This window comes from Passer domesticus, chromosome 12, assembly GCF_036417665.1.
Source record: "Passer domesticus isolate bPasDom1 chromosome 12, bPasDom1.hap1, whole genome shotgun sequence".
Taxonomy (NCBI): Eukaryota; Metazoa; Chordata; class Aves; order Passeriformes; family Passeridae; genus Passer; species Passer domesticus.
Genome location: NC_087485.1, coordinates 6,247,923 through 6,274,680, shown reverse-complemented (window position 1 = coordinate 6,274,680; position 26,758 = coordinate 6,247,923). Strand labels below are relative to the sequence as shown.

Here is a 26,758-nt window from a genome sequence, read left to right as displayed (position 1 = left end):
ATGGCAATGGCTGGCCAAGGTGGTGGCTGTGTTTGGTCAGGGGAAACTGGCCTGACCTCTCTTACCTTCTCCAGCAGAGCTCATGAGCAGGACCTCCAGATCCAGGGGCAGGTCATACTCCATGCAGACAGACTGTGCAAAGTGCTTCCAGGCAGCAGGACCAGCCTCCTCCAGCAGGTCGAGGAGCACTGAGATTTTTTCCCTGGGGTGGGCGATGCCCCCCAGGCGGCTGAGGGCAGCCTCGGGGACGAGGCGCTGGGCAGTGCAGAGCAGCCACTCAGGGCAGTGGGAGAGGAACTCCACGAGCTGGGGACGGGCTCTTGCTACAGCTGCTGGCAGGTCTAGGTCATCGTGCTGAAATGGGGGCTGGAGGGATGCAGAAAAGGGCAGCAGTGAGCACAGGAGCAAGAGGTGTTCATCCACTCAGCCCTGCATGGCTTGATCTGCTTTTCTACCCCTTGGCCTAACCCAGAATTTCTTAGCCTTACCCCTGAGTTTAGAGTAGAGATCTGAGCCCAGTCATGAGGGTGCAAGGATGGCAGTCCTTGTCTGCCATCACAGGGCCTGACAGCAGGACTGTGAAGGACAGGGACAACCTCTCTGGCACCAGCCAGGGAGAAGCTGTTGAATTCTATATTGCTGCAGTGGCCATCTGCCCAATATAACATCCCAGGCATTTTCACAAGTACCAGGACCTCTGGGGAGGTCAGGGATGTTTTTGTTATTGCTCAAGAGTGCTTACACAGAGGCAAGGTTTTCTGCTTCTCATAACACCCTACCAACAAATAGGTTGGGGATGCACAAGGAGCTGGGAGGGAACACAGCCAGGGCAGATGAGTTCACCTGGCCATGTGGCATCATGCTCAGAACATAAAACTGGGGTAAGAAGGAGGAAGGCAGGGAGTTAGAGTGATGATGTTTGTCTCCCAGACCACCATTACAGGTGATAGAGCCCTGTTTTCCTGGACATGGCAGAACACCTGCTTGCCCACAAGAAGCTGTGAATGAATTCCTTGTTTTGCTTTCCTGGTGTGTGCAGCTTTTGCTTTACTTGTTCAGCTGTGTCTCAGTTCACAAGTTCATGCAGGACCCCCCTGCACAAAGGGCTCAGGCAACTGTTGCTGCTCATTTTGTGGGGATGAACAACCCACAACCCATTTCTGCTTTGGTAGCAACGCCACCTCCATTCCCTCTTCCTTCCCACAAAGCCACACACAAGATCTCCTACCTGCATTGTTGCGTAATCAGTCTCCTTCCAGTGGTCAAGTGCAAAGGTGGCTTCTGCTCCATATTCTGACAGAGAATTGATCTGCTAGAGGCAGTCTCAGAACACAGACACACCCCAGCAGGTGGGACATGCCTCACTTGGTGCAGATGACTGAGGATAGCACCAACAGAGCTTGATGTGGACATGCCAGGCCATGGCAATCACATGGGTCACAAATCTAGGAGCTCTGCCTTTGATCCAAGGGTCAGCTGTGATGCTTTTTGTCTCTTCTCACTCAAACCAGCAGCGACCACAAAGTTTTGACATTGGAGGATTCATTCCTGGCCTCCTGAAAATGCAGGATGAGCCTTGTGCCCTAGGATGCAAGTGAAGACAGCTTTAGAGGAACACTTTGTGGGAATCACAGCTTTCCTTGTGTCCCTGCCTGATTTGACTGGTCTATGCCACTCTGCTGCTGTCGGCCCCTCTGTGGAAGCTGATGCAGAAGAAAGCATCTTGCTCAAGTCATGAGTCAGTCACACCAGGAAAACTGAAAAGCTGATCCTCTGAGACTGCACAGCTCTCACAGAAGAGTTTCAAGTGTAGGGGGCTGAAAAAGCCCCCAGTGCCAGCTCCCCACCTCTCAGCAGAAAGGGAGAAGGGAAATTTCAGCCTGCTCTGCAGCTGGCAGTAGTTGGTGTCCAGCCACCCCTCCCACAGGAAAAGGGAAGAGGAAAGCAATCACCATCCAATCAACAGACAACACACTTAATAAAGCCATTCTAAATGCATACATAAACGAATAAAATCAGCCCTTAATGCCAATGAAGACTGAAAGCCATTCAGGCAAAGAGTAGGCTCATACACGTCAATGAAAGGCTCATATTCAAGATGAAAACAACACTGAAAAGTTGGATGAAAGCTCAGCCACACTGCACAGCTCCTGTTCTACTGCTCTGCTCAAGAATCATCGGCAGTTACCATCAGTAAAGTACCTCTGATCCCAAAAGGAAGCACAAAATCCTCCCGAGAAAAGCCAGGAAACTTTTGAGCCTCGATCCTTACCCTTCAAATGCAAAACCATCTTTAACACGCTTTGCAGAACTTAACCTCCTTGGCATTTGCACTGCTCCCAGCCACAAAAAATTAAACTGAAATGTGAAACTCCCTGTTGCAAATCTACCAACTTCTTGTCTGCTCTGAGGGCACAAAGCACTTACCAGAAGCCCAGAAACAGAGCACCAGCACCACAACCAGTGTGGGGGTCACCAAACAACAGAGCTGGAGGACAATATCCACCGCCTTGATGTCCCCACGTGCTAACTCACCACTGGACCTAACGAACAAAAGGCTGAGCAAAATGAAAGTAAAACCACCTGGGAATTTCCCAACTGAAATGTATCTGCAGTAAAACCAGAGAAATGAGCAAAAATATCCAGTCGGAGCAGAGGAAGGGTAACATCCAAGCCTAAAATCTATAGCTAGGTGATAATTTAGGTAAAGCATTTGAGGAGGAGTCCAAAGAAATAGTACCCGGGGCAAGCAACAATAGTCGCTGGAGTTAGCAGTTAGTGGACTAAAATCTGACTTGGTTTTGGTTAAGGCACTTGCAATAGGAATATTTCTCTTCATATGCATAAATCCAACTATTCCGGTACACGGGGGAATATTTAATTACCTCTTCCATTATATGTAAGAGGAAAAAACAAGTTGCTTTTCCTTTGGAGTAAGGACAAGGTTTAAGTGATAATGTAGCAGATGTGAATGATTAGATAAAAGATCCCAAGTCTAGATAGAGCTGTGTGTGCAGAGATCTCCAGATGTAATCGGATGGGCTGCAACAAACAATCAAATGATATTAATATTTCTCTGAAGGCCGGGGAAGCTGCATCGGAAAACCAGACGGAGCATGTGGCCGAGTCCCAGGGAAGGCAAGATGGCACACTGTGCTGTGCCATAATTCACTTATCAGAGAAAATAAATTCCCAGATCCAGCAGCCCCGTGTCTCCAGACAGAAACACGGACTCTGGCTGTCCTGAGCATGGTGCAGCGATGGGGGCAGCTCTGGAGAACCAGGGCTGGATGGAGGTGGTGACGGTGACACCAGCCATGCTCTGCCACCGCCTCTGCCCACCTTGTGCCTGGGAGCACAAGCCACCAGTTCAGCTAAAGTTCGGACTCGAAGACCTGGGAGGTGTTTTCCAGCCTGCACGATCCCATTCTCCATCCCGGCTTTTCGCATAAGACATGCACAGCTCAGTGCTGGGGAGCAAAGAGCCCCAGACCTCCAGCCCCAAACCCTCCTGGGGCTCCCAGCGCGACGCCTCGCCCGTCCCTCCCCGGGATGCCCGGCGCGATGTCCCCGCTCCCCGGAGCGCTCACCTGGCCCCGGTGCGTCCCTGCGGCCAGCCCGGGACAGCGGCTCCTCTCCCGGGACAGCGGCTCCGCTCCCGGGACAGCGGCTCCGCTCCCGGGACAGCGGCTCCGCTCCCGGGACAGCGGCTCCTCTCCCGGGACAGCGGCTCCGCTCCCGGGACAGCGGCTCTCCCGGGACAGCGGCTCCTCTCCCGGGACAGCGGCTCCGCTCCCGGGACAGCGGCTCCGCTCCCGGGACAGCGGCTCTGCCGAAAGCGAAAGCGGCGCTGGCGGAGCGGCTCTGCCGGGAAAGCACGTGGGGCTGCGGAGCCGGGATGGGGGGGCACGGCGGCCCCCGGATGGCGGAGAGGCAGCTCGGCATCCCCAGGGAGGCAGCGAGGATTCACCGCTCCCGCCTGGAGTCTTTGGTTTGGAGAAGACCTCTGACATCAGCGGGTTCAGTAACTGAGCGCTGCTGTGCTCATCACTAACCCGGGTACCCAGGTGCCGCTCGCCTTTTGAGCAGCGCCAGGGATGGGGATTTCACCTCTACCCTCCTTCTGGTGAAGGCATTTCCCCTAATATCCAACCTTAATCTCTCCTATTGTAACTTTGCTCTTGTTCTGTCACTTGCCGCGTGGGATAAAAGACAGACACAGCCCCCAGCTGGCTCCACTCTCCTTTCAGGGATTGTAGAGTCCTAAGATCCTTCCTGTGCCTCTTTTTCTCCAGGCTGAATCCTCCCAGTTCCATCAGCTGCTCCTCATCAAACTTCTGCTCCAGGTCCTCCCCCAGCTCCCCTGCCCTCCTTTGTTCCCATGGAAGGGCAGCCTGGTGCAGTCCCACTGAGCAGCCCCCTGTGGGGCAGGCACCCCCACGGCAGAAAAAGGTGCTTTTCTCCTGCCATTTCCTTTTTATTAATGCTCACCACTGCTGTGGGATGTCATTTAAGGGCTGTGGCTTGATGGAAGCCAGGTCCCCACGGTCCTCCACAGACATTGCCATGCAGGGAGTGAAAATGTCCCCTGAGCACTGGTGGCTTTAGAGCAGGAAGGAAAATGGACAGTCCAGTACCTTGGTACTGAAATAGCTGGCAGGGGCAGTGATGAAGGGTGAGAAGGGAGGTAGAAAACTGCCCAGCACCCCAGGGCTTCCTCCAGGGCACAGCCAGTCACAGCATGACACCCTTGGTGCCCCTCGGCTCCTGCTGGCTCAGGGACACAGCTGGGTCACACTTCCCTGGCTGCCACTGAGGCCCACAGCCTCCTCCCCACCACCTGGGCACCACCGAAGGGATGAGAGCCCAGCAGGCACCCAGAACAAGGAAGGGCCTCTGGTGGTGAGGGTGAGAGAGAAGCAGGTCAGAGGGACCTGGCTTTTTCCATGGTAATGCAGAGGGAGCAACCACCATGCCCAAGGAGCTCAGGACATGGAGCCCCTCCTGCTACCAGCCTCTTTCTGGACAAAGTTTAATGCTTTTATACTGCTCTGTGGGGGGAAAAAACCATAATCTCTACCTTTGTTAATGTGATCACCTTTACAGGTGTTGGATTTATCACCCAAGATCTCCTCCAAGTGAGAAGATTTAAAAAAAAAAAAGCATGAACTGGTACAGGAAAATAACTGAGCCACTTGAGATAAATTATTGCACAGTAATAGGAAGGAAAAGGAACTTAATGCTCAACTAGACACTTAAACTTTCTCTTATAATCTCTCTCATTTCCTTATAATTTTGAATGGTTTTTTTCTTCTTTGCTGTCACTGTCTCAACAACATGGCCATTATCAGTTTGGAGCTCTCCACTGAACCATCAGGGTCTGTAAAGAAATTACCCTGGGCACAAGATCTCTGCTGTTGTACTGCACTGCAAATTCTCATCCCATTCACTTTTTTCAGTCACATCCAGGTCTTTTAGCATTACTGGTTCTAAGCTTACTTGGAGTTTGGTAATATCATTTGACTTGCTGGATTCAGTCAAAATCAGTAGGCTCTTGGTGGAAGTAAAACCCAGGAGGAGAATGAAAGGTGCTGTATTTCCAAAATGTAAAACAACAGAGATGCCAAAAGGTGGCAAAACCCATTTCTGCTGCTTCCTGAGAGTGTTAACCCAAAGCCTGTGCACTTCAAGAACCCAGCCCTGACTCCTAAGAGCACAAGCCCTTTAAAGATCCTGCAAAAATAATGTGGATTGAGGTGCAGACTTCAACACCTTTGCAGAAGAAAGGCTCCATGGAAGCACAGTTGCACAGAGCCCAGAGTCTTTCTCAGGAAAAGGAAATAAAATTCAACCAAAACTGATTTAAAGCAACTCATCTTTTATTTGGTCCAGACACAATTTTTCTGGTTGTGCACAAGTTCCTGTGCTCCTCTGTGAAGGGATGAGCTCTACAAACTTTTCTCAAGAAAATTAAGGAGCAAATGACTCGGGAAGCCAAAGTCAAGCTGTACAATTACATATCCCTAAAAAGTGGGGAGAGAACAGAAAATATTATTTTAGTTCTTGCCACAGTCCCAAAAGGGCTTCGAGAGCTGGGTGGTTCTGAGCTCTGCTTACCTTTCTGGTAATGATCTCAGGATTTATGATATCAAAGAGATCAAGCCTTTTGCTGTTCATCAGTGAGGTCAGAGCTGATCCAATACCTGTGGAATCAGCAAACCCATCCAGTTACAGGGATGTCCATCCTGCCTTGCTGCCTGTTGCCAAAAGCTAATTGTGCCTCAAGCCTGACAGAAAACTCACTTTTCCTTTCTCCCAGCCATTTGCAGAGGGTTCCTCATTCCCCAAGTGTATCCAGAAAAATTTCAAATACAGATTTCAACAGAATTTCAACCACAAATATGGTTCCCCCCACTTCTCAGTTATCAGTGTTATTGATGTATTTTTTTCAGTGTTCAGGTTCAGGAGATCTGGTGTTAGACAATTTATGGAGCAGGTTGGCACTTCCCCAAATGAAAACTCACTTGAAGTTACTTCTGGAATGCCAGCAACCAAGATCATATTCTGCAGGAAGCTTTGTATGGATGGGTCCTCCTGAAAACCAGAAAATTCATACAAAATGCTTTAAAAGACATTGTTTAGCCTCAAATGGCTTAGAGAAATCCTTTTTTAGGACTTACCTCACTTGGATCAGCTGTGCATTTAAACACTTTAATCTCTACACTGAAGGGAAGGGGAAAAAGGGGGAAGAAAAGTCACTAAGAGCTGCAGAGATCCTCTTTTTTTGCTGCTTTTAAACATGGGCCAAAAGAGGCAACTCTCAGGAGAGCACAGTACCAACCTGGAGTCCACAGGCTGCAGAAGGAGTTTCTTGTCTGCATAGGTAGCTTGGATGGTGGTTGTGATTTCCTGCAGAGAGAAGAACAGCAGGGTTCAGAGCCTTATTGCAAGGAGCTGCACTTGGATATTTTGGGTTGTTTTCTATGAGCCAGAGTTCAACATCCTTTTGGCTTTACCTCCAGGTATTGCTAGAGAATGCCAGCACTTTCCTTCTCCCCTTGCATGCAATAAGCTCCCCCATCATGCCCACAGCCTCAGCCTCTGGACTTTTGCTATTTTGTAAATCCTGCACAAGGAGGGAAATGGCTTTGTAGGGTGTTCTTTCCCAATGCCATCCATCTCAACATCTGCCTGCATGTAGAGAGAACAGCCTCAGGGCAGCCAGGGCTGCCACAGGCAGCCAATCCAATGTAAACTAAATTTTAAAAAGAAAGCAATCTCCGAATTCTGGCCATTTAGGCTCATTGTCCTGCTGTTGTCTGCATGCAAACATTCATTTGAGAGGAACATTTTGTGGTGCAGTTGCAGATCACAACCAGGTTTTTCCAGGAGCAGTCTAGGAGCAGAGCTCATCCCAGGAGCCATAATTTTAGGGATCACCACTAGTCCAGTGCTTCTGCAATCCTTGAAATGTATTTCAAGATACCATTTGGGGCATGAGAAACAGCCATGCATATTTCCTCTAACACCCTGCTCACATGGGATACTTGCTGAAGGAATTATTCTCAGCTGTGATTTAACCTTTAAAATTGAGGGTGCCCAACCCTCAGGCAAGGATTTGGGTTGGTTTTGTGTGTCTCAGCCCACAGCTACAAGGCATGACAAACACACTGCTTTCCTGTGATGTTGACCATGACAAAGGAGCTGCTGGCATTTCTTTTTTCTGCTTCCTTAGATTCACTATAAAGCAGTTTGGGGATTACAGTGTAATCAGGACCCTTCTTACAGGCCCACATAGGAAAAAGGTTATATTTTGAGCTTCACAGTCTTCAGAGCTTCATGTCCATTTCTGACCCAGCTATACTCCTAGTGGGGACCTGGGCTAGAATTTGGATACAAGGAGAGTTCAAAATAAATACATTTCCATGGTGCCTTCACTGTCTCCTAAAACATCTCAACGACACTACCCTGTGTCAGATGAATGTTCATGGGGGCTCCTCAGAGCTTTCTGCTGCTTTGACCACCTTGCACACTGAGAATGGGCTGGCCTAGCTGAGGGGCCATTGAGCCAACATGGTAATTTCCAGCCTCAGAGGTCTAAGGAACACATGGGAGTGTTAAAATAAACTGATTTGCCTTCTCCACCTCCCGTGGGTTAGCCACCTACCCTTCCCAAAGGGCTCCCTGCCACTGCTGTCCCTGCACACCAGGGATGCTCCTGGCTTGGGACAGAGCCTGTCCCAAGGTGTTCACAGTCAGGAGGTGCCAGAACTGACCTTCTCCATGTACAGGGCCACCAGGGGTTCTTCTCCTGCCAGGAGGATGCTGACCTCCACTGCTACCAGGGACCTCACGACTGTCCCTTCAGGCTGGAAGGAGATCTGGGGCTGGGTGAGACTCCACACCTTGGCCACAGAGTCATTGTAGGAGGTGCCTTGAAAAATCTGGTCCAGTAAGGAGCACAAGATGAGTCAGGCTTTTTCCATACGAATCTCATTGGTATGGAAAGCTGCATTCCTTTTGCAGTCCCCAGTTCCTCCTCCTGCTCACCCAAGCCAAATAACTCAGCCAGGTGTTAGCTAATAACTGTGTTAACTAATAACAAATAACTGTGCCAGCATGGAAGATGGAGAAATCCTCCTTGCAAAGCACAACTGCTTCTCCATCAGCCCCTCTTTTCCTCCCTCTGGCCCACCCAAGACTCACATTGCCAAGGGAAGGACTCAAGCTGTTACAATGGAACAGAATCCATTTGAAATTTCCTCATTTGACATGCAATGCTCTGAATAGGACAAAAAGTTACCCTCTGCACTGCCTTCCTCTGCGCTTCTGTGTCCTCCATCTCAAACAGCTCCTTCAGAAACAAACCAGAAACAGATTGTGAAAAAACAAAAGTTATGGTGCAGGCTGGACAGGCCAGAGCACTGAGGTGGGGCCTGTGCCCATGGTGAGCTCCCCCAGCTCCCACCCTTTTTTCCAAACCCCAGAAAATCACATCCCTCTACAACTGAGCAGACAAGTTTCCTATCAGCTGCTGTTACCCCTCCAAGGAATAACTGCCCTCTTGATAAGAAGACACCAACTCCAGGAGCACACAAGTGACTGACTGCAGATTTCCATCTTCTCCAGAAACCAGCTCTCACCAAAACATGGTACTTGGTGAATTTCTCACTTTCTCCCCAAAATATGATGTACGGGGTAAGGAGGGCCCCCTCCGGGACTGACCTGCAGTTTCTCCCCTCCGAGGGTGAGCAGCAGCTGCCCATCCAGGAAGGCTGCAGCAGCCAGGGAGCCCAGGCTGTGCTCGGACAGCCAGAAGTAGAGCATTCGGGACTCGGTCAGCAGCGAGGGCGAGAAAACCGAGTCACTGAGCATGCTGGAGCTGTTCTTGTACAGGACAACGCCCTGGAAAGGAAAACAAGCGTGCTGGCCATGGCAAGCAGCAGGGAGGCAGGAGAAAAAGCCAACGGCTGCATTTCCATGGGCACGGCCGGCAGCAGGTTGGCATCAGCCCCGCTGCAGTGCCACAGCCCCACAGAAGCTGCCCCTCCAAGCACCCCAGAGCACACCCCAGCCAGAAAACCTGCTCAGGTGTCTGAGCAGCCTGGCCTACTCTACCTTGTGGTGGGACTCGATGTATGTTGCTTTTATGACAGGATCTGACGCGAGGGAGATGTCAACAGCGATGTCCTTGTCCCGGACAAAACTGGCTGCAGGGGGAAAACACAAAAAGCTCCCACCAGAAACAGGGCCCTGAGCACAGCTTGTGACAGGCACTTTTAGGGTGCAGGTGGTGACAGGGATATTATGAAAGAGCACAGGGATGGCACAAGGGTTCCCACTCCTTTGGATGCACTGATTCTGCTGCAGCCCCCTGACTCTTTTTCTCCCCTGGGAAATTGGGATAATTATGCTCAGTTTTTCATTCCACTCCTTTTCCCTGGTATTTGGGAGTGGGGAAATCTCCAGATGGTGTACAGCCTCATACGTAATACTGCAGTACATGCTCCTGTTCTAGTTAACATTGGTCCTGCAGCATCCTGCACAGCGGATCAGTACACACTGAACAGAAATTCCTTATTAATTGAAATGTCTTTGAATCTGTGTAATCATCCTAAAAGATCAACCTGATGCAGAAAAATCCAAGCATAACATTAGTAAGGTTTATTTTGCTGCTGTCTGAGGGCTTGGGATCCCATACATTTTTGATGGATGTGGCTACCACTCAAACATTAAAATCTGTACATAAAAAAAAAGAAGGAAGAAAACCCAAGAATATTTACCTGCTAAATCAATTATAAAATTTGTCAGCGTCTGAGCAACAGCATTTATTTCCTTGCATACCTACAGGAGGAGGAAAGAGGGGGGGAAAATTAGGGGCAGGATTTTGCACTGTAGAGCAGAGCTGAGCCTCATTGAGGTCTAGGGGCTGTTGGTCAGAGTCCCTAGCAGCCTCAGGGTCAGCAACAGCTCTCACTTTGCCCAAGCTGCTTTTTCATTGCGGATTCAACTTATTTGTCTTATTTTTCATGAGCCCTAACATGTCACTGCTGCTGTCTTGTGGGCAGGAAAAGAGTTTGGCATACACAGAGCTTTCCTCAGTCCCCAGGCTGATCTTACCTCCCTCTTGAGGACAAGCTTCAGAGTGAAGGAGATGAAATCTGTGAAGAGCTGCTTCAGCCAGCCAGGTCTGTGTGAGACAGGGAGCACACTGAGCTCTGCACTTTTGGGTGGGTGGCATCTGGGGGCCAGCAGGGGGACAATAAATCTCAGTGTTTCAAGGGGTCAGACTCACTGCTTGTCTCCTTGGAGGTGAAGTGTGAGTTTGTGGAAAGTCAGGTAGCAGTCTGAAGCATCAGGAGCCACTTGGTCCTTTTGGCACACTGCATAGGATGGAAGGAAAAAGAAAAAAAAACCCCAAAAAACTGATTTGTTACTGAGAGGAGAAGGAAGAGGGCACTTTGCAGACACTGCAGGCCTGGAGCAGGACATCACTGCAGAGGGCCAGCCAGGGCTCCCCACATCTCCCAGGGGATGCTTCCAAAAGATTCCAGACCCTGCCAAGCTGGGGCAGGTGGGGCTACTTTGCTGGTCTACCAGGCACCCTTCTTTGTGTGGATACCTGCCAGCTGCCCTAGCTCCTGCCAGCAGAGACTCAGCTGTCCCCTAACATGACCCAGCAGAACCTGGAGGGTACGTGCAACCCACAAACCAGAGTGGGGAGGGAATTTAGTCACATTACAAAGTGTTTGGGTATTGCAGCATACTTACTCAGATTGATGTTTAGCTGGAGATCAATGGAAGACTCAATTTCAAAATCAACTGAATGAAAAAGCTGCAAGCTGTAATGGCAGAAGGGGGACATTCAGGAGCCTGAGCCAGGAGCAGCTTCTCCCTGACAGGTTTTATAACACCTCTCACACCTGGCCTTGCATTGCCATGGGCCAACCCCCAGCTCACCCCAGCCCATTGCAGATATTGGGCTTTAAACCATTGCAAACTGCTGCCTTTGTGACACTTTGGAGCATTAACCCCCCCTTTTTATCCACTCAGAATTTCCAGAGCAACAAAGTGGAGAGGCTGAGTCAACTGCTGTGCTTTGGCCATCTGGTCCTGTCATGCAAGGTGGGGACAGAAAGGCAGAAAGCAAGGTGGGCTTAGAAACACTGCTGGGGTAGAAAATCCTGTCTCAGGCAGCCACCAATGCAGCCAGAGAGATGAGGAGAGCAGCCCCAGGGAATGGTGCAGAGCAGAGATGGGAGTGGTGCTGAGCAGAGCTGCAGGAGTGCTCAGCAGAGCTGCAGTGGTGCTCAGCAGCTACAAGTGTACTCAGTATGGCTGGCAGGGGTGCTCAGCTGAGCTGCAATAGTGGTGCTCAGCAGGGCTGCAGGGATGCTCACAGCTGCAGCCCCTACTCACAACCAGGCCCCGGCGTAGCCGTAGCTCAGGGTCCCTCTGAACAGGGCTGTCACGTTTCTGATGGAGATGTGGATGGCACTGTCCTCCTTGAGCTCCACCTCGCTCCTCTCGATGGACAGGTCATTGACCTGGATGCTGGGAACAGCAGAAACAGAGTTTGTCCCCAGCCCAGAGCTGTTTGCTGACATTGGGCAGGACGGGTTTATTCCTGGGGATGGGGTTTCTGAGGGACCCGTGCCAGTGCAAATCCCACTTTAGCAAAATCAGATTTGCAAATCCCAGGGCCAGGCACAAGGACAGCGACAGCGATGCTCGTGCCTCAGCCTTGGTGCACTGTGCAATGTTTGGATACAAGGTTTTGGAATGATTTAAACAGGAAACATGGAACAATGCTGTCACCAGGATATTTTACGAAAAATCCTTTGCTAGGATTTTTCCCTCCTGAGGAGCTGAGGGCCTCAGGAAAGAAATGTAAACAATAACTATCTGCTGCTGTGGAATGCAACAGGTGCAGCTGTGATTGTTGTTTCTAATTAATAATTTCATGTTGGTTGTTTCTAATTAACGGCCAATCACAGATGCAGCTACATCAGACTCTGAGAGTCACAAGTCTTTGTTATGCATTCTATTCTTGTTCTTTCTAGCCTTCTGATGAATCCTTTTCTATTATTTTTGTATCATTTTAAGGTAGTATTTTAATATTATATATATATATATCGTAATCTAATAAACCAGCCTTCTGAAAACACGGAGTTCAGATTCTCATCTCTCCACTCTCCCCACAAAGCAGTCACAACACAATGCAACCCTGCTTTGTTGCAGTGTGCAGCTGTGGTCAGGGCAGGAAGTCTGCTCTCCTGCTCTGTGAGTACCCCACTGGATTTGTGGTCCCCAAATAAAAGCGAGTGACACAGCGATGGCCAGCCTGGTTTGTCACAAAGCACAGCCCAGTGACATCCTGCTGACAGGGGCAGCCCCGGAGGGGTCCCCTCTGCCTCTCAGTGTGCCTTGGGCACCATCTGTCCTCGGTGGCCACAGGTGCCCCAGCCCACAGGGCCACTACTCCCCATCCCCACTGTCAGACATGAGCTCTACATGCTGCCTTCCCACTCAGCTGGGAAAATCAATAATCCCAAATAACACATTAGCAGCCTAAACCTTAACCTGCAAATTGTCTGCGAGGCTTAGACCCCGAACCGTGTCTGCCCCAGCCCAGACCTTTGCTTTCACAGGCACTGCTGGCTCGGAGCTGCCTCCAAGGCCAGTTTCTGGTCCCCTCTGTCAGCCGCAGGCACTCACTCGCTCAGCCCGTAAGCCACCCGGCCGAGCAGCCGCATGGACCTTTCCCCGGTGATGTTTGGGAATTTGGCGTTCCTGAAGGCTGCTTGGATGACCTGGGCCGTTTCCCGGTTCACTGTCGGTGGGAGAAAAGGGCAGAGATGTCAAACTGCAATTTGTCCTGGCTGCAAAGCCACCTTGCACTCTGGATTAAAGCACTACAGAAGGCTTTTATCTGAGGCTTGTGTGCTGGATCCATGAAGCGCTAGAAGTAGTTTCAGAGTAAATTAAAAAAATTTTAAAATCCCTAACTGTGACAGCTGATGGCAGCAAGGGACAACAGCGAGTGAGGCTGGACAGCCACCAGTGGGAGCTGTCCCAGGGAGTTGTGGCCAGCTTTCACACACCTCAGGAGCAGATTTTGGAAAGGGCAAGGCTGTGCTCATCCTTACACCACACAAGCTGTTGACTTTACCCCAGTGCTTTGCTTTGTTTCTGCTTACTTGTATTGCAGTCAGCTCCAGGGTCTACAAAGAAAAAATTCTGAAAAAGGTTCTGAGTCAATTTTCCTGATTTTACGCAGCCCATTCCAGCCTCAGCCTCGGGCAGATGCCTTTACAGGACTTTTTCCTTCCAGAAATGCCCTCTTTTAGCTCAGCCCAGCGTGAATACATCTTTCTTTACATGTACCACTGTCAGATGAGACAGGACAGAGCTGTTCCCACCCTCCACAGAAGAATTAAGTTCTTCCCCCACCTGCAAAGCTCCCAAATCCTTGGAAATAAGCCCACAGCAAGCAAGAACCTGTTTCCCCCTTCTGCACACCAACCCCAAGAGATGAGATTGCAATGAGGAGAGCAATCAAGCACACATTTGTTCAAGCTCTTTCATCATGCCAAGCCCCAGCAGGAACAGCGCTAAATCCTTGGGCTGAGAACAATGTTCAAGCTCCTTTGCCTGCTCCTGCTTTAGCCTGTGCTCCAGGCAGGTGCTTACACAAGAGACAGAGAAGCAAGAAACCCCCTCCCTTGGCTGATCTGTCGCTGATTTGTGGCAGAGCTGGGGCAAAGCCAGCCCCAGGAGCAGCACTTACACAACAATGCCGCGGGCTTGGTCATCCTGCAGACGATCCCCGTGCCTCTGTAGGGAAAGGGCCCAAACTCGCAGGCTGCTGCTGCGTGGACAAGCCCCAGCAAGAGGCTGAAGGTGCCCAGCATCATCCTGCCAGCCCAGCACATCCTCAGCCAGAGCAGAGAGAGCTGGTGAGACCAAGTGATTCTTGACGGAGGCAGAGGCTGCTTTCATACCCCCAGCAGGACATGACCTGCTTCCTCCACTTATCAAAACTCATCACACATTTCCTAATCTTCCTATAGTTTCCTTAACACCAGTCATGTTGCACGCTGCCTTCCTCCCTCAGCAGGAGTTTGGGCTGCAGGGCTTGGTGCTCCTGCCAAGACTGCTTTAATTCAGGACACAGACACGCCAGGGTGGGTGGAAAAAGCTGGAGGGGGATGGAGAGTGGGGCAGGATAAAGTCAAGGGAGCAGCCTCACATGCTGCCTCAAGCCACTTCATAATTTTTTCTTCATGCAGAAATATTCCTTATTTTGTGTTCCTGCAGTAATTCCCCAGCAAAGCCCTGTTTGAAAGGTGCCTCCATCATTCACTGCTCCTGCTTCCACTGATTTTATACACACTGGGGGGAAACTGAGGCACACTCCTGGGGTGGGGGTGTTTCCTGCTCCCACTGGGTGAACCCACACCCCAAAAAGCTCAGTGACCACAGGACTGGGATGTTTTTTGCCTCTTGTCTGGGTTTGTGAACAGTCTGATTTGCCACCATCCCACCAAGGCAGAGCTTTCCATGCACCCAGACTCTCAGCTGCTGTTTGGGGAACATCAGAGAGCCAGGTCCACACCCACTCCTGTGCACGCCTGCCCTGTGTGCCACTGCCCTCCTGCACCCCTGCAATGCTGCTGGGGCCCCTCGCAACCCCAAAGCACCCCCCAGCACAAAACACAGTGGGGTTATATCAGACAGGAGGCTCACAACAGCTCCCCTGAACCTTTCTGCCAGAAAAGGCAGAGGGAGGAGGACAGGTGAGAACCTGGCAGTGCTGCAGGAGCAGCCTCAGTGCCCTGAGCCAGGCGAGGTGCCAGCCTCCCTCCTGCCCCTGGCAGATGCCTCATCCTCCCTGAGCAGGGTGAGCACATTTCCTGCGGGGTCCCTGCTGTCCAGCAGCCCCCACCCTGCCGTGCTGTTTTCTTCCTGAGTTGAGAAAGTGAACGGCCTCGGGTACCCCACGGAGGCACTCACGGTCACTGACCCCGAGGGAAGCCGAGCATCTGCAGCTTCCTCCAGGCTTCTCCAGGAGAGCAGCGTGGTGGCCATGGACAGGCTGCCTGCTGCCAGCCCAAAGTGCTTTATAAATGAGCAGCTAATGGTTGGAAACACGGCGTACCAAGGCAGCGGGTGCTCGAGCAGCAGAGCTCCCACATGGCATCACCTCAGCTGCCACAGCATCCCCGCTGCCCCGGCCGGGAGAGCTCTTCCCAGGGCAGCTGCACAGAGCCCGGGCATGGTACAAAAGGATTGGGATTCAAAAGGATTTAACCATCTAACAGTTTTATTTTCTGTCCTCTCAGTTGAAGGGGTGTGGGCACAGTGGCCAGTGCCTGGCACAAAGGGAATCCTGCAGCCCCAGGAGAACACAGCCGTTCCTTTGCCCAGGGCAGCAATTCACATCAGCATGGAGGAAAGGGAAAGCTGGCACGTTGACACGGGGGTATTTGTCACCAGGGTAGATAAAGGCACAAAGTCCAAGACCCCAGCCCCGCTGTGCTGGTCCTGGTAGATCCAGTGCATTCCCAGCCCCCTCAGGGGGCAGCTCCCCTGCCCCAGCACGGCTGCAGAGTCTGCTGTCAGCAGGCAAGCAGAGCCCAGAGAAAAGGTGAACAGGGAACTGCTGGGCATTGACCTCCAGCGGGAACAGGAAGGCTGGAGACTTTCTGCCTACAATAGCAAAAGCATGTGGAACACAGAGATGCTGTGAGCATCCTTGTCCTGGAGTAACCAGGCAGAGGCCAGGGCAGCAGGGACACCACAGCCCACCCTCCTCCCAGTGCAAGGTCAGGCTAGGACAAGACAGGTCACATTTAAAAGCCTAAGGAAAGGTTAATTTTGGCTAGCAGGAGGCAGGGCAGGCTTTAAACGCCAAAGAAAAGTTAAACATCCAAGCCGGAGAGGGGATGCTGGAAGATGTTTTGATAAATTCTTGCTGTGTAAGGCTTTATCTGAAGGCCGTGCACGCACACATGTACTCACCACCTTGCTGTGTACTGTCCTGCAACTGGGGTTGTTTTTCCCCACGTTGTCCAGGGCAGAGGTACATCACAGTGCCATTAATCTTTGTGCTGCATTGACCAAAACATTTGGAGCTACCCTGCAGATGCTTCCTGAGAGCCTTCCAGGTATGCTGGCTGCACCCGTCAGCAGGATGGGCCCAGCAGCACTGCCAGGACTCAGAGCAGCTCAGCCTTGGGATGGCAGTGGGGCCAGCCCAGAGACCCCTGCTCCCATCTGCCTGATGTTTATAAAATTGAGACAAATAACATTCAAACAAGATTCATTTTTATTTATTAGATTTATCTCTATTTATTTATTTTTATTATATAAACTAGTTAAATCAATTAAAGCCATGCAATGTTTGAATACAGATTTGTGATGCCAAATAGAATTGGTATTACCCAAGTTACTCTCAAAATTTTAGAAAGCAGGAGTAACCTGGAATCCACCATCCCATGATAAAGTGAGGGCTCTCAATCTCAAGGAGTGTCCATGGGTGATGTCCTGACCCCCTGAGAGGGTTCCCCCACTGAAAATCCAAATTCTCCTGATGCCAACTCAATTCCTTCTCTTCTGTACCAGTATCACCCATAACAACCTCTAAAAAGAAAACAAGCTGGCACACACAGGTGGCCCTAGATCAGCCCAGGCTTTTCAGAGCTGAGGGTGCCCAGGGCAGCTGGAAGTGCAGCCAGCTGCATTTCTGTGGCACTGGCAAATCCAGGCTGAAAGAGCAGCAAATACAACTTTCAGTGCTACTCTAAGAAACTGGGGAGGTTCTTTTGCAGCACAGGCCACTGAGCAGACACAAGACATGGGCCCAGCAGCAACATGTCCCAGGATTTGTCCAACCCTCCCAGCAGGCAGCTGAATGTGAACTCAGTGCAGGTTTGAGAGGGGCTGTCACACCAGAGCTGGTTCACCCCCCTGATATCACTCCACTCAAAACTCACACCACACTGAGCACCAGCAGGCATTTCAAGAGCTATTCCTGTGCAGCAGAAGGGCTGGAGGGAGGTGATGAAGATGCAGTTGGCACGTTTGGTGACAGTGGGGGAGTGCTGGGGTGGCCTCTGAGGAGTCTCAGTTTGTGGGCACTGCTTTGCAAATGCCACCAGAGCCACAGCTAGAAATGGATCACGGGACAGCGAGCAGAGGGAGGCTGTGACACTCAGCTGGGCACTTGCACAGCTGTTGGCATGGCCCTGGCTGCTGAGAACAGGGACAGCAGGCAAGTCAGTGCATAAATGAAACAAAGAGAGAAAAGAGGAAACCACACACAAACACAGCACCAGCTTATCTGCTCAGCAGCAACCTCATTCTCATGAGCTTTATGTTCCCAGAGCTGAGACAGGACCATATCTGTAGTGACAAACAGGACTTGAGTGGCTCCCCAAGCAAGCAGCCTGTTAGGAGTTTGCACAACAAGAAAAAAGGTGGCTGAGGAAAAAAACAGTTGTACATTTTCCTCCAACTTGTTTCTCAGTGGGGACAGAGAAGTGCTCTCAGCTAGAGCTGCCAGAGTGTATCAGGGGACAGAGCAGCAGAGGAACTGCCTTTATCCTGCTCTCACTTTGCCACCCCGTGGGCCTTAGAGGACTTTGCCACAGCCTGCCTGCTCTTGGGAGCCCTACACACTGCTGAACATGCCAGGTGCTGCAGCTCATGCAGAGGAGCTAAACCAGCAGCAGTCAGAGCCTGAAGTGTGAGCCAAGGCAGACCCAGCCTCCCAAACCCACAAGCCTCAAGGCCCCTTCTGCTCTCTGAGCTTCTGTCCCAGCAGAGGGGACAGCCTGGCCCTGGGAGGCTCAAGGCTTGTGTTTGCCTTCTGTCTAACCTGGATTCCCTCATTTTCAGGGCCATGCCCACTGGCCCCCAGGCTCTGTCCCCTTCCTTCCCATCCCTCCTCACTGTTACACTGACATCTCTCCAAGCTGAGCTGCCTCAGTGCCTTTCATGCCTCAGCTGTCTCTGTTTGCTCCCCGGGTCTCAGGAAACCAGAGGCACCCACTGGTCAGGGCTGTGACAGGGTCAGGGCCACCCCAAACTCCCAACTCCCCAAAACACCAGGCTGGCTCAGTCAGAAGTGCTTGGAACCCTCAGCCAGGCACTGTTCCCTCACATCCCAGCACTCCTGCCTGGCTGCACAGCACTGGCAGCTGTCTCTGCAGGATTACACAGGATTTACTCCCACATTTTGTGTCCTCTGCTGCAGTCACAGCTCCCCTCCACCCCAAGAGCAGAGGTTATGCATTTCACAGAACCATTAAGGAAATCTCCTCTGAGGTCCAGGACTCACTGCCTCTCTGCAGGGGCATTAGCTACATTTCATTAGTTTTTCAACTAGGTCTAAATCCATCTGGCCTGCTCCTGGGAACAGCAAAAGCTGCAAGACAACAGATGTTTTGCTGTCTCAAATTTTAGAGATTTCACAAGTAATCCAGCATTATGTGCTCATTGTCTTAACCCTACCAAACCAGTTTATTTCTGGCTGCCAGGAACTGCTCTCTCCTGCTCAATCTGAGCACAGGCACAGCTCAGCTGATTTAGGAACTTTGCCGAGACACCTGAGTGATGGTTTGCTACACCCTGAGGGAGAAAAACCCACGATCCACAAAGCAGCCTTGATGTGGAGCACACCCAGTGCAGCAGCTGAGGCGTGAGCTGCAGTTGTGTCTGGGGTGGGGGAATGGCTGCCACCCACCCTGTGCCTACCACAGGGACAGGGACACAGACTGTGATGCTGGAAAAGCCTGGGGATGCCTCTTTTTGGGGGAGTGCAGTACCCAGAGCAGCACCAGCCCATTATCAAGGCAAGAAAGAGTGGGCATCTCCTCCAGGAACATCCTCAAAGGCTTATACATGATATATCTGGGGGCAACAAAACTGACCTCCTCTCAAATGATCTCATTTTAAATACTTGATTTTACCACTGTCCTACCCATTCTCCAACTCTCCAGCAAACTGAAGATACAGCAGAAAAACAAGCCTGGAAAAGAATTTGTACAAATCAAAACCAGTAACAGGATTAAGGGGCTACCACAGGTAACACCAACAAACCATGTCCAACATTAGTCTGATCTGACATGGCAAGATCAAGCATTACCTGCTACAACTGCTGGTCCCAACTGATTGGCACCAAAATTGGCTCCTCAAACTGTCCTGCCAAGTGCAGGCAGCAGAGGACAAGAGTGACAATTCCAGGAGTGGCAGCTATTCCTAGACAGCACATTTCAAGCCAAGTTAAGCCCTGAGCCAAGACTGTGTAGCAGCTCCACCCTGAGTCTCAGGTAGGGTTCAAGGAGCCCAACTCCCCAAATACCTACAGAATTGCCCATTTCAAGATGTCCAGCTTTCCATAAGCAAACAAACTCCAAACTATTCAAGGCACTTTAGCTGCTGAAGAACACAGCTGGGCAAGGAACTGAGTTAAGCACATTTTCTCCTCATATCCCAACTCCCTCATCAGGACTTTTCAATAAAAAATAGGCAAGAACACACCCTGTGCTTTAGAGAATATATACAAATATGCATATAAATGCCTGCAAATTTTATTGCAATAACAGCCCTTAACCATATCAGAAATTAAAGGGAACACAATGAAATAATACAAGAGGAGTTGCACTGGAGTGAGAATGCAAAGTTAAATACAGGAATTAGACTGCTTTAACTTTGCATCCAAAAGCTGTGAAGAAGTTTACATTTTGTATAAGTTTTTGCTAAATATATTTATACTTGAACAAGCTCTTCCCCCATGATCTGGCAGCAGGGCAGAGGGGGAGAATTAAATCTTGAATTTAAACTGAATTTGGCAACATAAAATTTAGTCTGCAACTCCACTGAGGTAATTGCTTGTCCACATCACCATCTTACAGTCCTCCACTTTACTCAACAAGGAGATTGCACAATACATTCTTCATAGGGAAATATTTACAAAGAAAATTTAAAATATTGAAGCAATTTAACAATAGATCTTTCCTAAAAATCTGCTAATGCATATCTAGCAATTTTTGTTTGAGATCCTACACTCAGTGTAATTAAAATAGCATTTGAAACATTCCAACAGGAATCACATTGCACAGAAGAAGCAATTTGCTTCCCTAACATTTTTGCACACCCGCTCAGAGCCTGTGCCTTTAGTGCACAAGTCCACAATGCCAAGCCTCTACATTGGTACCTAATAAATGCTATGGAACAAAGTTCTTTGGAATGAGGACAAGCATCTCAGTCCCTGGGCTGTAATGATGTAAGGCTTCCTGCAGCTTTATTTGCTGGGTCAGTGAAAGCCAGAGGAAGTGCCATCCCTTTCCACGCCTGCTCTGGAGTTGGTGTCTGGTTCTCTCAGGTGTCCACTGCAGTTTCAGACAAGCACATTGGTGACAGATCAGTTACGGGTCAGTCCAGGCCCTTCTGGAAGGAGGGAGGCAAAGAAAGTCTTGAAAAAAACCCACACCGTGCTCACGAGTGAAGGGCTGGCCTGCTGCAGCTCTTGGAAAGCCTGTCCCTCATCAGGAGGTGCCTCAGACTCATTTGCTCTGCCTCCATTTTCCCCCTGTCAAAATAAAGGATATTTGGTAAAGAAGAATTTCAGAAACACATTAGAAAAATCTGGCATCAAACTGGTTTTGTTACCAAAACGTCACTGTTTGAATATAGAATTTTTCAAGTAGCCCCAGATACAAAGTCAAAAGCCTAAGCTGCACATGAACATCAGTGGTTAACTCACACTGCTGCACAGTGTTTCTGGACACGACAGCCATCAAGCACCAGATCAGGTGAATTATGTATTTACAGCTAATTAACTTTCACTGACATCAGAACTGTCAGCTTGAAATGAAAGACTCAAACTGCTTATAGACACAAATCCTACAGAGGTGCAGCCTGAACTCTGCCTCAGTTACAGCCTGTAACAGACCACTTCCCTCTACAACTTCCTAAAGGACAGAAACAGCTAAAAGATAACCTTCACCCTGAAATATTTTGGTGAACTAAGGAATTTACGACACCAAAGGAGGACTCAGGTGGCAATTATTCTCCCATAATGTCTTACAGAAGTTTCAAGAAAAAATTTTTTTCTACTACACAATTATTAAACCAAAAACAAAACTACTCAGGGTTTCATGGTTTAAAAATAGAGCAAGACAATACCTGAAAATTATTGTTCTGGTCCTGGTTTGGAGCAGCTTGAGGAGGAACATTGCCTGGGAAGGGCTGAACTGGCCTTCGTCTAAATGGGAACCGTCCAGCATGGTGCCTGGGGAAGGCAACAAATTCATCAGTTAATTAATGCTGTTTCAACATTACTCATCCTGTTACACAACAGCTGCACATCTGACTGCTCAGAGCTGCTGGCAACCACCAACAGTAAAATTCAAGGACTTCCAGTGGAACAGTGAACCTTCAACTCTCCAAGTGTACATAGACATTGGAAAAGCTGTTCCACTTTTAACTGCTAGACCTACAATTCAGACACCTACATCACTTGTTCCACAGGTGATCAAAGAATTTAAGAAGTCAGAATATTTTTCTCAGATAAGACATCCCAAGCATAGCAGATGCTATGAGGGTCCATTATCTGTGTTTTTATGCTATTTATATTCCCTCACACAGAGAGGTTCAAAGGCAGCTCAGGACACTCCACTCAGTAGTTCAGTGAAACCCTTCTGAACAGCAAATATTAACACCATACACTTACAGATACATCAGAACAGTGCCACCCATGACGAGGAGGAGTCTGCTGATACTGGAGTAGAAATAGACCATGTTGACAAAAACATATAACAGTGTTGCTGAGTAGAGCCAGTCCAACCAGTCTCGATTGCCACCCTCCTCATCTTCCTCCATGAGGGGCCCCCCTTGGGCATTCATCCTCAAGTTCTGGTCAGCCACTGCATTAACCTGAGCAGCAACATTCTGGTTTCCAGGCTGGTTTTGGGCAGGAAATGGGTCTGGGAGAGGAGCTGGAGGTGTCACTGGTATCTCCTGAGAATGCCGTGCACGGGATGGGTCAGCAGATGCAGCAGTAGAAGCCAAGCTGGAACCAGAGAACAAAGCACAGGATGAGGCTTAGTCAAATCCTCTGACTCCACACAGGCCCTGTGTGTGAAAGCCTCTCCATCTTTAGCAGTAGAGTCAGATCACATGCCAGAAGAAAGCATTAAGGTAAGTTTTAGTTCTACCCATAACAACTGTACAGTGACTCCAACAAATCAAACCAGGCACCCTCCCCTTTATCAACAGTAATGTCAATACTTCACAAAAACAATTCAGAGCAATCTGCAGGTAGTCTAAAAGCCTTCTGCAAGTCTCAGCTTGACCTATCACTGATATCCAGTCAATGCTGTATGCACTTTGAGCAGTAAAAAAAAAAAAAAAAAAAAGAACAAAGGCTCATCAGCAGGGTCAGATTTACTCCAGACACTTGCCCTCCCAATGAAGGGACAGACAGGCAATGGGCAAGATTCAGAACCACTGCCCTGAGCAGCAGCAGAGCAGCACAGTCAGAGGTACAGCCCCAAAACATTCAGCACAAGTGGTGAAAAAGTGTCCAAGCAGCATCAAAAGAGGAAGAATTGCCTGGAGCTCTCCAATTTCTTGCACTGCAGTTTCTACTTCCTACTGGCAGCTTGGAATAGAACACTTACTATTGCATGTAATACTGTCTTGCATAAATCTGCTGGAACCAGGACATCTGAAGCATGCTGTAGGTTGTGTAAGCAGAGAAGCCAGGAGCCACACTCTGGAAGGGATGCTGAGTTGTTTCCAGCCTTGGTCAAAATTTGAACACATTCATTAGCAAACATTGGACAAGAGCAATTTATTACAGAACAATGTAAATAGCTTCTGCCATTTTGTGCATCCAAACACAAAATTAATTCTTCCTTCTAGACACCTTTTTATCCACATGAACAAAGGAAAGACTCTTCTTCCTAATTAGCCAAGCAGTGCATTTTCTTTTAGATATCACATCCTTGGAAGTGTTCAAGGCCAGGTTGGACACAGCAACCTGATCCAGTGGAAGGTGTCCCTCATGGCAGAGGGTTGGACTAGATGGCCTTTAAAGGTCTCTTCCAATCCAAATTATTGCATGCCCACTACAGCTTTTATACAAAGCCTCATCATACATGGCCCATGTTCTATGGACTTATGGCAGTATATATGGCATAAGGAGCTGGCATCAACACAAACAAACCACCTTAAAAATGTACATAAAATTATATTTACCCATTACTGGCTTCTGCTGAAGAGTGGACACCTGAAGAGCTCCTCAACCTTCCACCATCTGAGGAAGACACATTTGATTCCTGCCTGGCTTCTGATGGTAACTTGGGCTGATCAGCTTTAACCTACAGACAGCAGGGCAGCCAGTGAGGTTTACTCAGGATACCACAAACACTTCATGCACAAAGTCTGCAACCACAAAGTATGCCCTGGTTTTAACTGCACAGCACCTCTCAGTGCTGCCCCTGCCCTTGGGCACCACACCACAAGCACCTCTGTCAGTATTTTAAACCTCCTGGAACAAAATGACTGGGATGCAAAACTGATATGATGCTACTCCTCCCTTTCAAAAGATCTATACTGTATTTTTACTTCTTAGGCACACATTCAGTGTCCATCTGGCTACAAAAATACAAAATACAAAAGACACTTTGGTAAATTTGTACTTGCACAAACTGCTGTACACAGCTCAAGGGCTGTCCTGTGGTGAAATATCTGACACCCAGCCAAAGCTGGCTGACATCTAGCAACCAGCAGGCATGGTAGGGTTAGCTCACAGTTCTTTAATGGGCAACAGGAACACACCTCTAGAAACCTTTGCCCAGCCACTTTAAAGAAAGAGTGAGTTTTGGCCATTTGTACTTGAGACCAGCCCTGAGCTCAAGCACTAAGGCTGAGCCTGCAGAGAGGAAGCCAAAGATGAGTCACTAATGGGAGCAGCTGAAGTTTCTGCAGTTCTCAGCCTTCTGCCCTCCCCACAGAGATCAGAACCACTTCCCTCCACTTCTCTTCTGACCACAAGCTCAGTTTGTCCAAGCATGCCTGGGACACAGCAAATCATCATCTATTTAATAAAACTGAATCTAGAAGGCATTTCTCCCCTGAGCAGCACATCACAACTAGATCTTTCTTATCAAATACCATGAGAATCTTTACTGATGAACTCTGGAGGCAATTTTTTTACTCAGCTTAATCCAAATACATTCTTACACTCCCAAACAAATTATCACAAATGGTGCTGTTGCACTAATAGGGAAACCTGCAGTAAAAGGGAACTTTAAAATGGTCATCCAACACTTCTTGTTTTCAGTTACAAGCCCAAGACTCAGAGTTAACCTAAGTTTCATTACCTCTGATTTGGTTCCTTGCATACTTGGAGGAGTCTTGAAGTTGTATACCAAATGAAGAGCATGCAGCTCCCCATGCTGAAATATAAGGGAAGATCTGTTAAAAAAAAAAAATCCTTCCTCTGGATTTATTTCAAGATGTTATAAAAGATACTTTTTTATACCTTTGGCAATAATTCTCCCAGACAGTGGTGATCAAGCAGCAGCTTCCCAGAATAAATCAGCTTTTGGTCCTCTTCAGGCTTTGAAGAAAGAAAACAAGGAATAGGATTACTTGCTCTGCCAAGCATTAACCAACACAGCTCACAGCTGGAGGGGAAGGCACAGAGCTTGGAGGACCTCACATACTAAGGTGCACATCTAAATTCAGCTGAAGTTATGAGAACAACTGAATGCCCAAGCGGGATATTACCAAGGTGCAAGCCTGCATAAGAATCCAAAGTCCCTTGGGCAAAGAATTTGGTTACGTGCTATATCTTTTACAGTCACAACAAAAACATTTGTATTTCTTAAAAACAGAAATTTGGAGTTCTATCTAATCTGATCAGCACAGGGGTGGTGTCGAGTAAAGCTGTTACACCCCGTGCAAGGGGAGCCAGCTGCTCCCCACCGGGAGCTGTCCCAGAGCAGCTGGTGGAGCACACGGAGCCTGTTTCTGGCTGATCACCAGGGAAAAGCACGGCAAAGGCACGGGAACCAGGCCTTCTCCCGAGCAACCAGTGACAGCACAAGGGGAAACAGCTTCAAGTTTGCAGCTGGATATTACAGAAAACTTCTTCACTGAAGGAATGGTTAAAGATTGAAATGGGCTACCCGGGGAAATGGAGTCGCTATCCCTGGAAAAAATGAGTGCAGACACGGCACGGTGTGGCTTGGCAGGCAGTGTCGAAGGCTGAGCTCGCAGGTCCGTGCCCAGCTGCTCGCAGCCCCGGGGCAGGCACAGCGCGGCGTTCCGGCCGCACCGCGCGGGGTGCCGCTCGCCGGGAGCGCGGCCCGCAGCCCCGGGGCGGCCCGGCCCGGCCGGGCGCGGTGCCAGCGGGCGCGGCCTTGCCCGCACAGCCGCGGGCCACGCCGTGCCGGCCGGGCGGTTAATGATTACCAAACCAGCCCCACAGCAGCCCGAGCGCGGCTGACGCAACCGGGAGCAGGGCAGCCCGGGGGGCAGCTACCGGCCCCGGAGCGCCGCGAGAGCCCCGCGGGGACCCGGCCAGCCCCGATCACCCAGCCAGCCCTCATCACCCGGCCAGCCCCGATCACCCACCCAGCCCTCATCACCCACCCGCCCGGCGCGGCTGCGGGAACAGCGCGCTGTACGCACTCACCGGCGCGTCGGGCAGCAGCCGGCGCAGCTCGGTCTTGAGGCGGCGCACGGTCCAGGCGGGCTGGGCGCTGAGGCGGAGGTCGCGGTGCCGCTGCGCGGGGCTCCGCACCAGCAGCGGCAGCGGCTCCTCCATGCTGGGCGCCAGGCGGGCGGTGATTGCAAAACCTGCCCGGACAGAGCTTTATAGCGGCCCGCCCCGCCGCAGGGCCGCGGTGGCTGCGGCTCATTGGCCGCGATGAGGGCGGGGGCGGGGGCTGCCACGTGGGCCAATGGGACGGAGCCTCGCGTGCAGGGCCGTGAGGAAGCGGGGGAGCTGATTGGGTGGTGCCGGGTGAGGGGCGGGGCTATGCGGTCACCACGGCGACCGTGCCCCGCCCCGCCCGGGCCGTGAGGGGCGGCGGCCATGGCCGGGCCGGTGCCGCTGTCCTGCGTCCGTCTGTCCCTCCTTCCCTCCCTCCACCGCAGCACCCCCGGCACCAGCACCGCTCGTAGCGATCCCTTGCTTCGCCTTCCCTCTCCCCTGGCCCGCCGGAGCCGCACAGCT

General features: G+C 50.3%; 3 protein-coding genes across 3 annotated transcripts in view; all 3 read right to left on the bottom strand.

The window, feature by feature from the left end:
• The window catches only part of NLRC5 (NLR family CARD domain containing 5), a 33,456-nt gene extending 29,743 nt beyond the window's left edge, over nt 1-3,713 (bottom strand). The window contains exons 1-3 of the mRNA XM_064386811.1: nt 3,591-3,713; nt 1,229-1,583; nt 66-366 (exon numbers count right to left, since the gene is read on the bottom strand). Of these exons, the coding sequence (XP_064242881.1) occupies nt 66-366; nt 1,229-1,234 (307 nt within the window). The 5' untranslated portion in view covers nt 1,235-1,583; nt 3,591-3,713. The remainder of the gene's footprint in view (nt 1-65; nt 367-1,228; nt 1,584-3,590) is intronic.
• A 2,148-nt stretch (nt 3,714-5,861) lies between these two features.
• Nucleotides 5,862-14,582, bottom strand: CETP (cholesteryl ester transfer protein). Its single transcript, XM_064386607.1, has 16 exons — nt 14,291-14,582; nt 13,219-13,333; nt 11,920-12,054; nt 11,272-11,342; nt 10,796-10,883; nt 10,621-10,690; nt 10,284-10,344; nt 9,619-9,710; nt 9,226-9,405; nt 8,804-8,854; nt 8,277-8,444; nt 6,842-6,909; nt 6,681-6,723; nt 6,525-6,594; nt 6,118-6,203; nt 5,862-6,023 (listed from the first exon to the last, which is right to left on the bottom strand). Exons 1-16 carry the CDS (start codon nt 14,433-14,435, stop codon nt 5,949-5,951), a joined length of 1,518 nt encoding a protein of 505 aa, XP_064242677.1. The 5' UTR covers nt 14,436-14,582; the 3' UTR covers nt 5,862-5,948.
• A 5,498-nt stretch (nt 14,583-20,080) lies between these two features.
• Nucleotides 20,081-26,371, bottom strand: HERPUD1 (homocysteine inducible ER protein with ubiquitin like domain 1). Its single transcript, XM_064386656.1, has 8 exons — nt 26,216-26,371; nt 25,058-25,135; nt 24,897-24,971; nt 23,770-23,891; nt 23,190-23,312; nt 22,241-22,579; nt 21,694-21,799; nt 20,081-21,097 (listed from the first exon to the last, which is right to left on the bottom strand). Exons 1-8 carry the CDS (start codon nt 26,345-26,347, stop codon nt 20,930-20,932), a joined length of 1,143 nt encoding a protein of 380 aa, XP_064242726.1. The 5' UTR covers nt 26,348-26,371; the 3' UTR covers nt 20,081-20,929.
• Between the last annotated feature and the right edge of the window lie 387 nt (nt 26,372-26,758).

What these genes read in the sequence shown, in the direction of transcription:
- CETP (XM_064386607.1), bottom strand. Translation starts at nt 14,435, where the DNA reads ATGTGCTGGGCTGGCAGGATGATGCTGGGCACCTTCAGCCTCTTGCTG. An exon ending in AGCTTGTCCTCAAGAGGGAG is followed by an intron (nt 10,345 to 10,620) that starts GTAAGATCAGCC and finishes CTCCTCCTGTAG; the next exon opens with GTATGCAAGGAAATAAATGC. An exon ending in ACATCGAGTCCCACCACAAG is followed by an intron (nt 9,406 to 9,618) that starts GTAGAGTAGGCC and finishes TTTCCTTTCCAG; the next exon opens with GGCGTTGTCCTGTACAAGAA.
- HERPUD1 (XM_064386656.1), bottom strand. Translation starts at nt 26,347, where the DNA reads ATGGAGGAGCCGCTGCCGCTGCTGGTGCGGAGCCCCGCGCAGCGGCAC. An exon ending in TGCAAGGAACCAAATCAGAG is followed by an intron (nt 23,892 to 24,896) that starts GTAATGAAACTT and finishes TGCTGTCTGTAG; the next exon opens with GTTAAAGCTGATCAGCCCAA. An exon ending in GGCACTGTTCTGATGTATCT is followed by an intron (nt 21,800 to 22,240) that starts GTAAGTGTATGG and finishes TGCCTTCCCCAG; the next exon opens with GCACCATGCTGGACGGTTCC.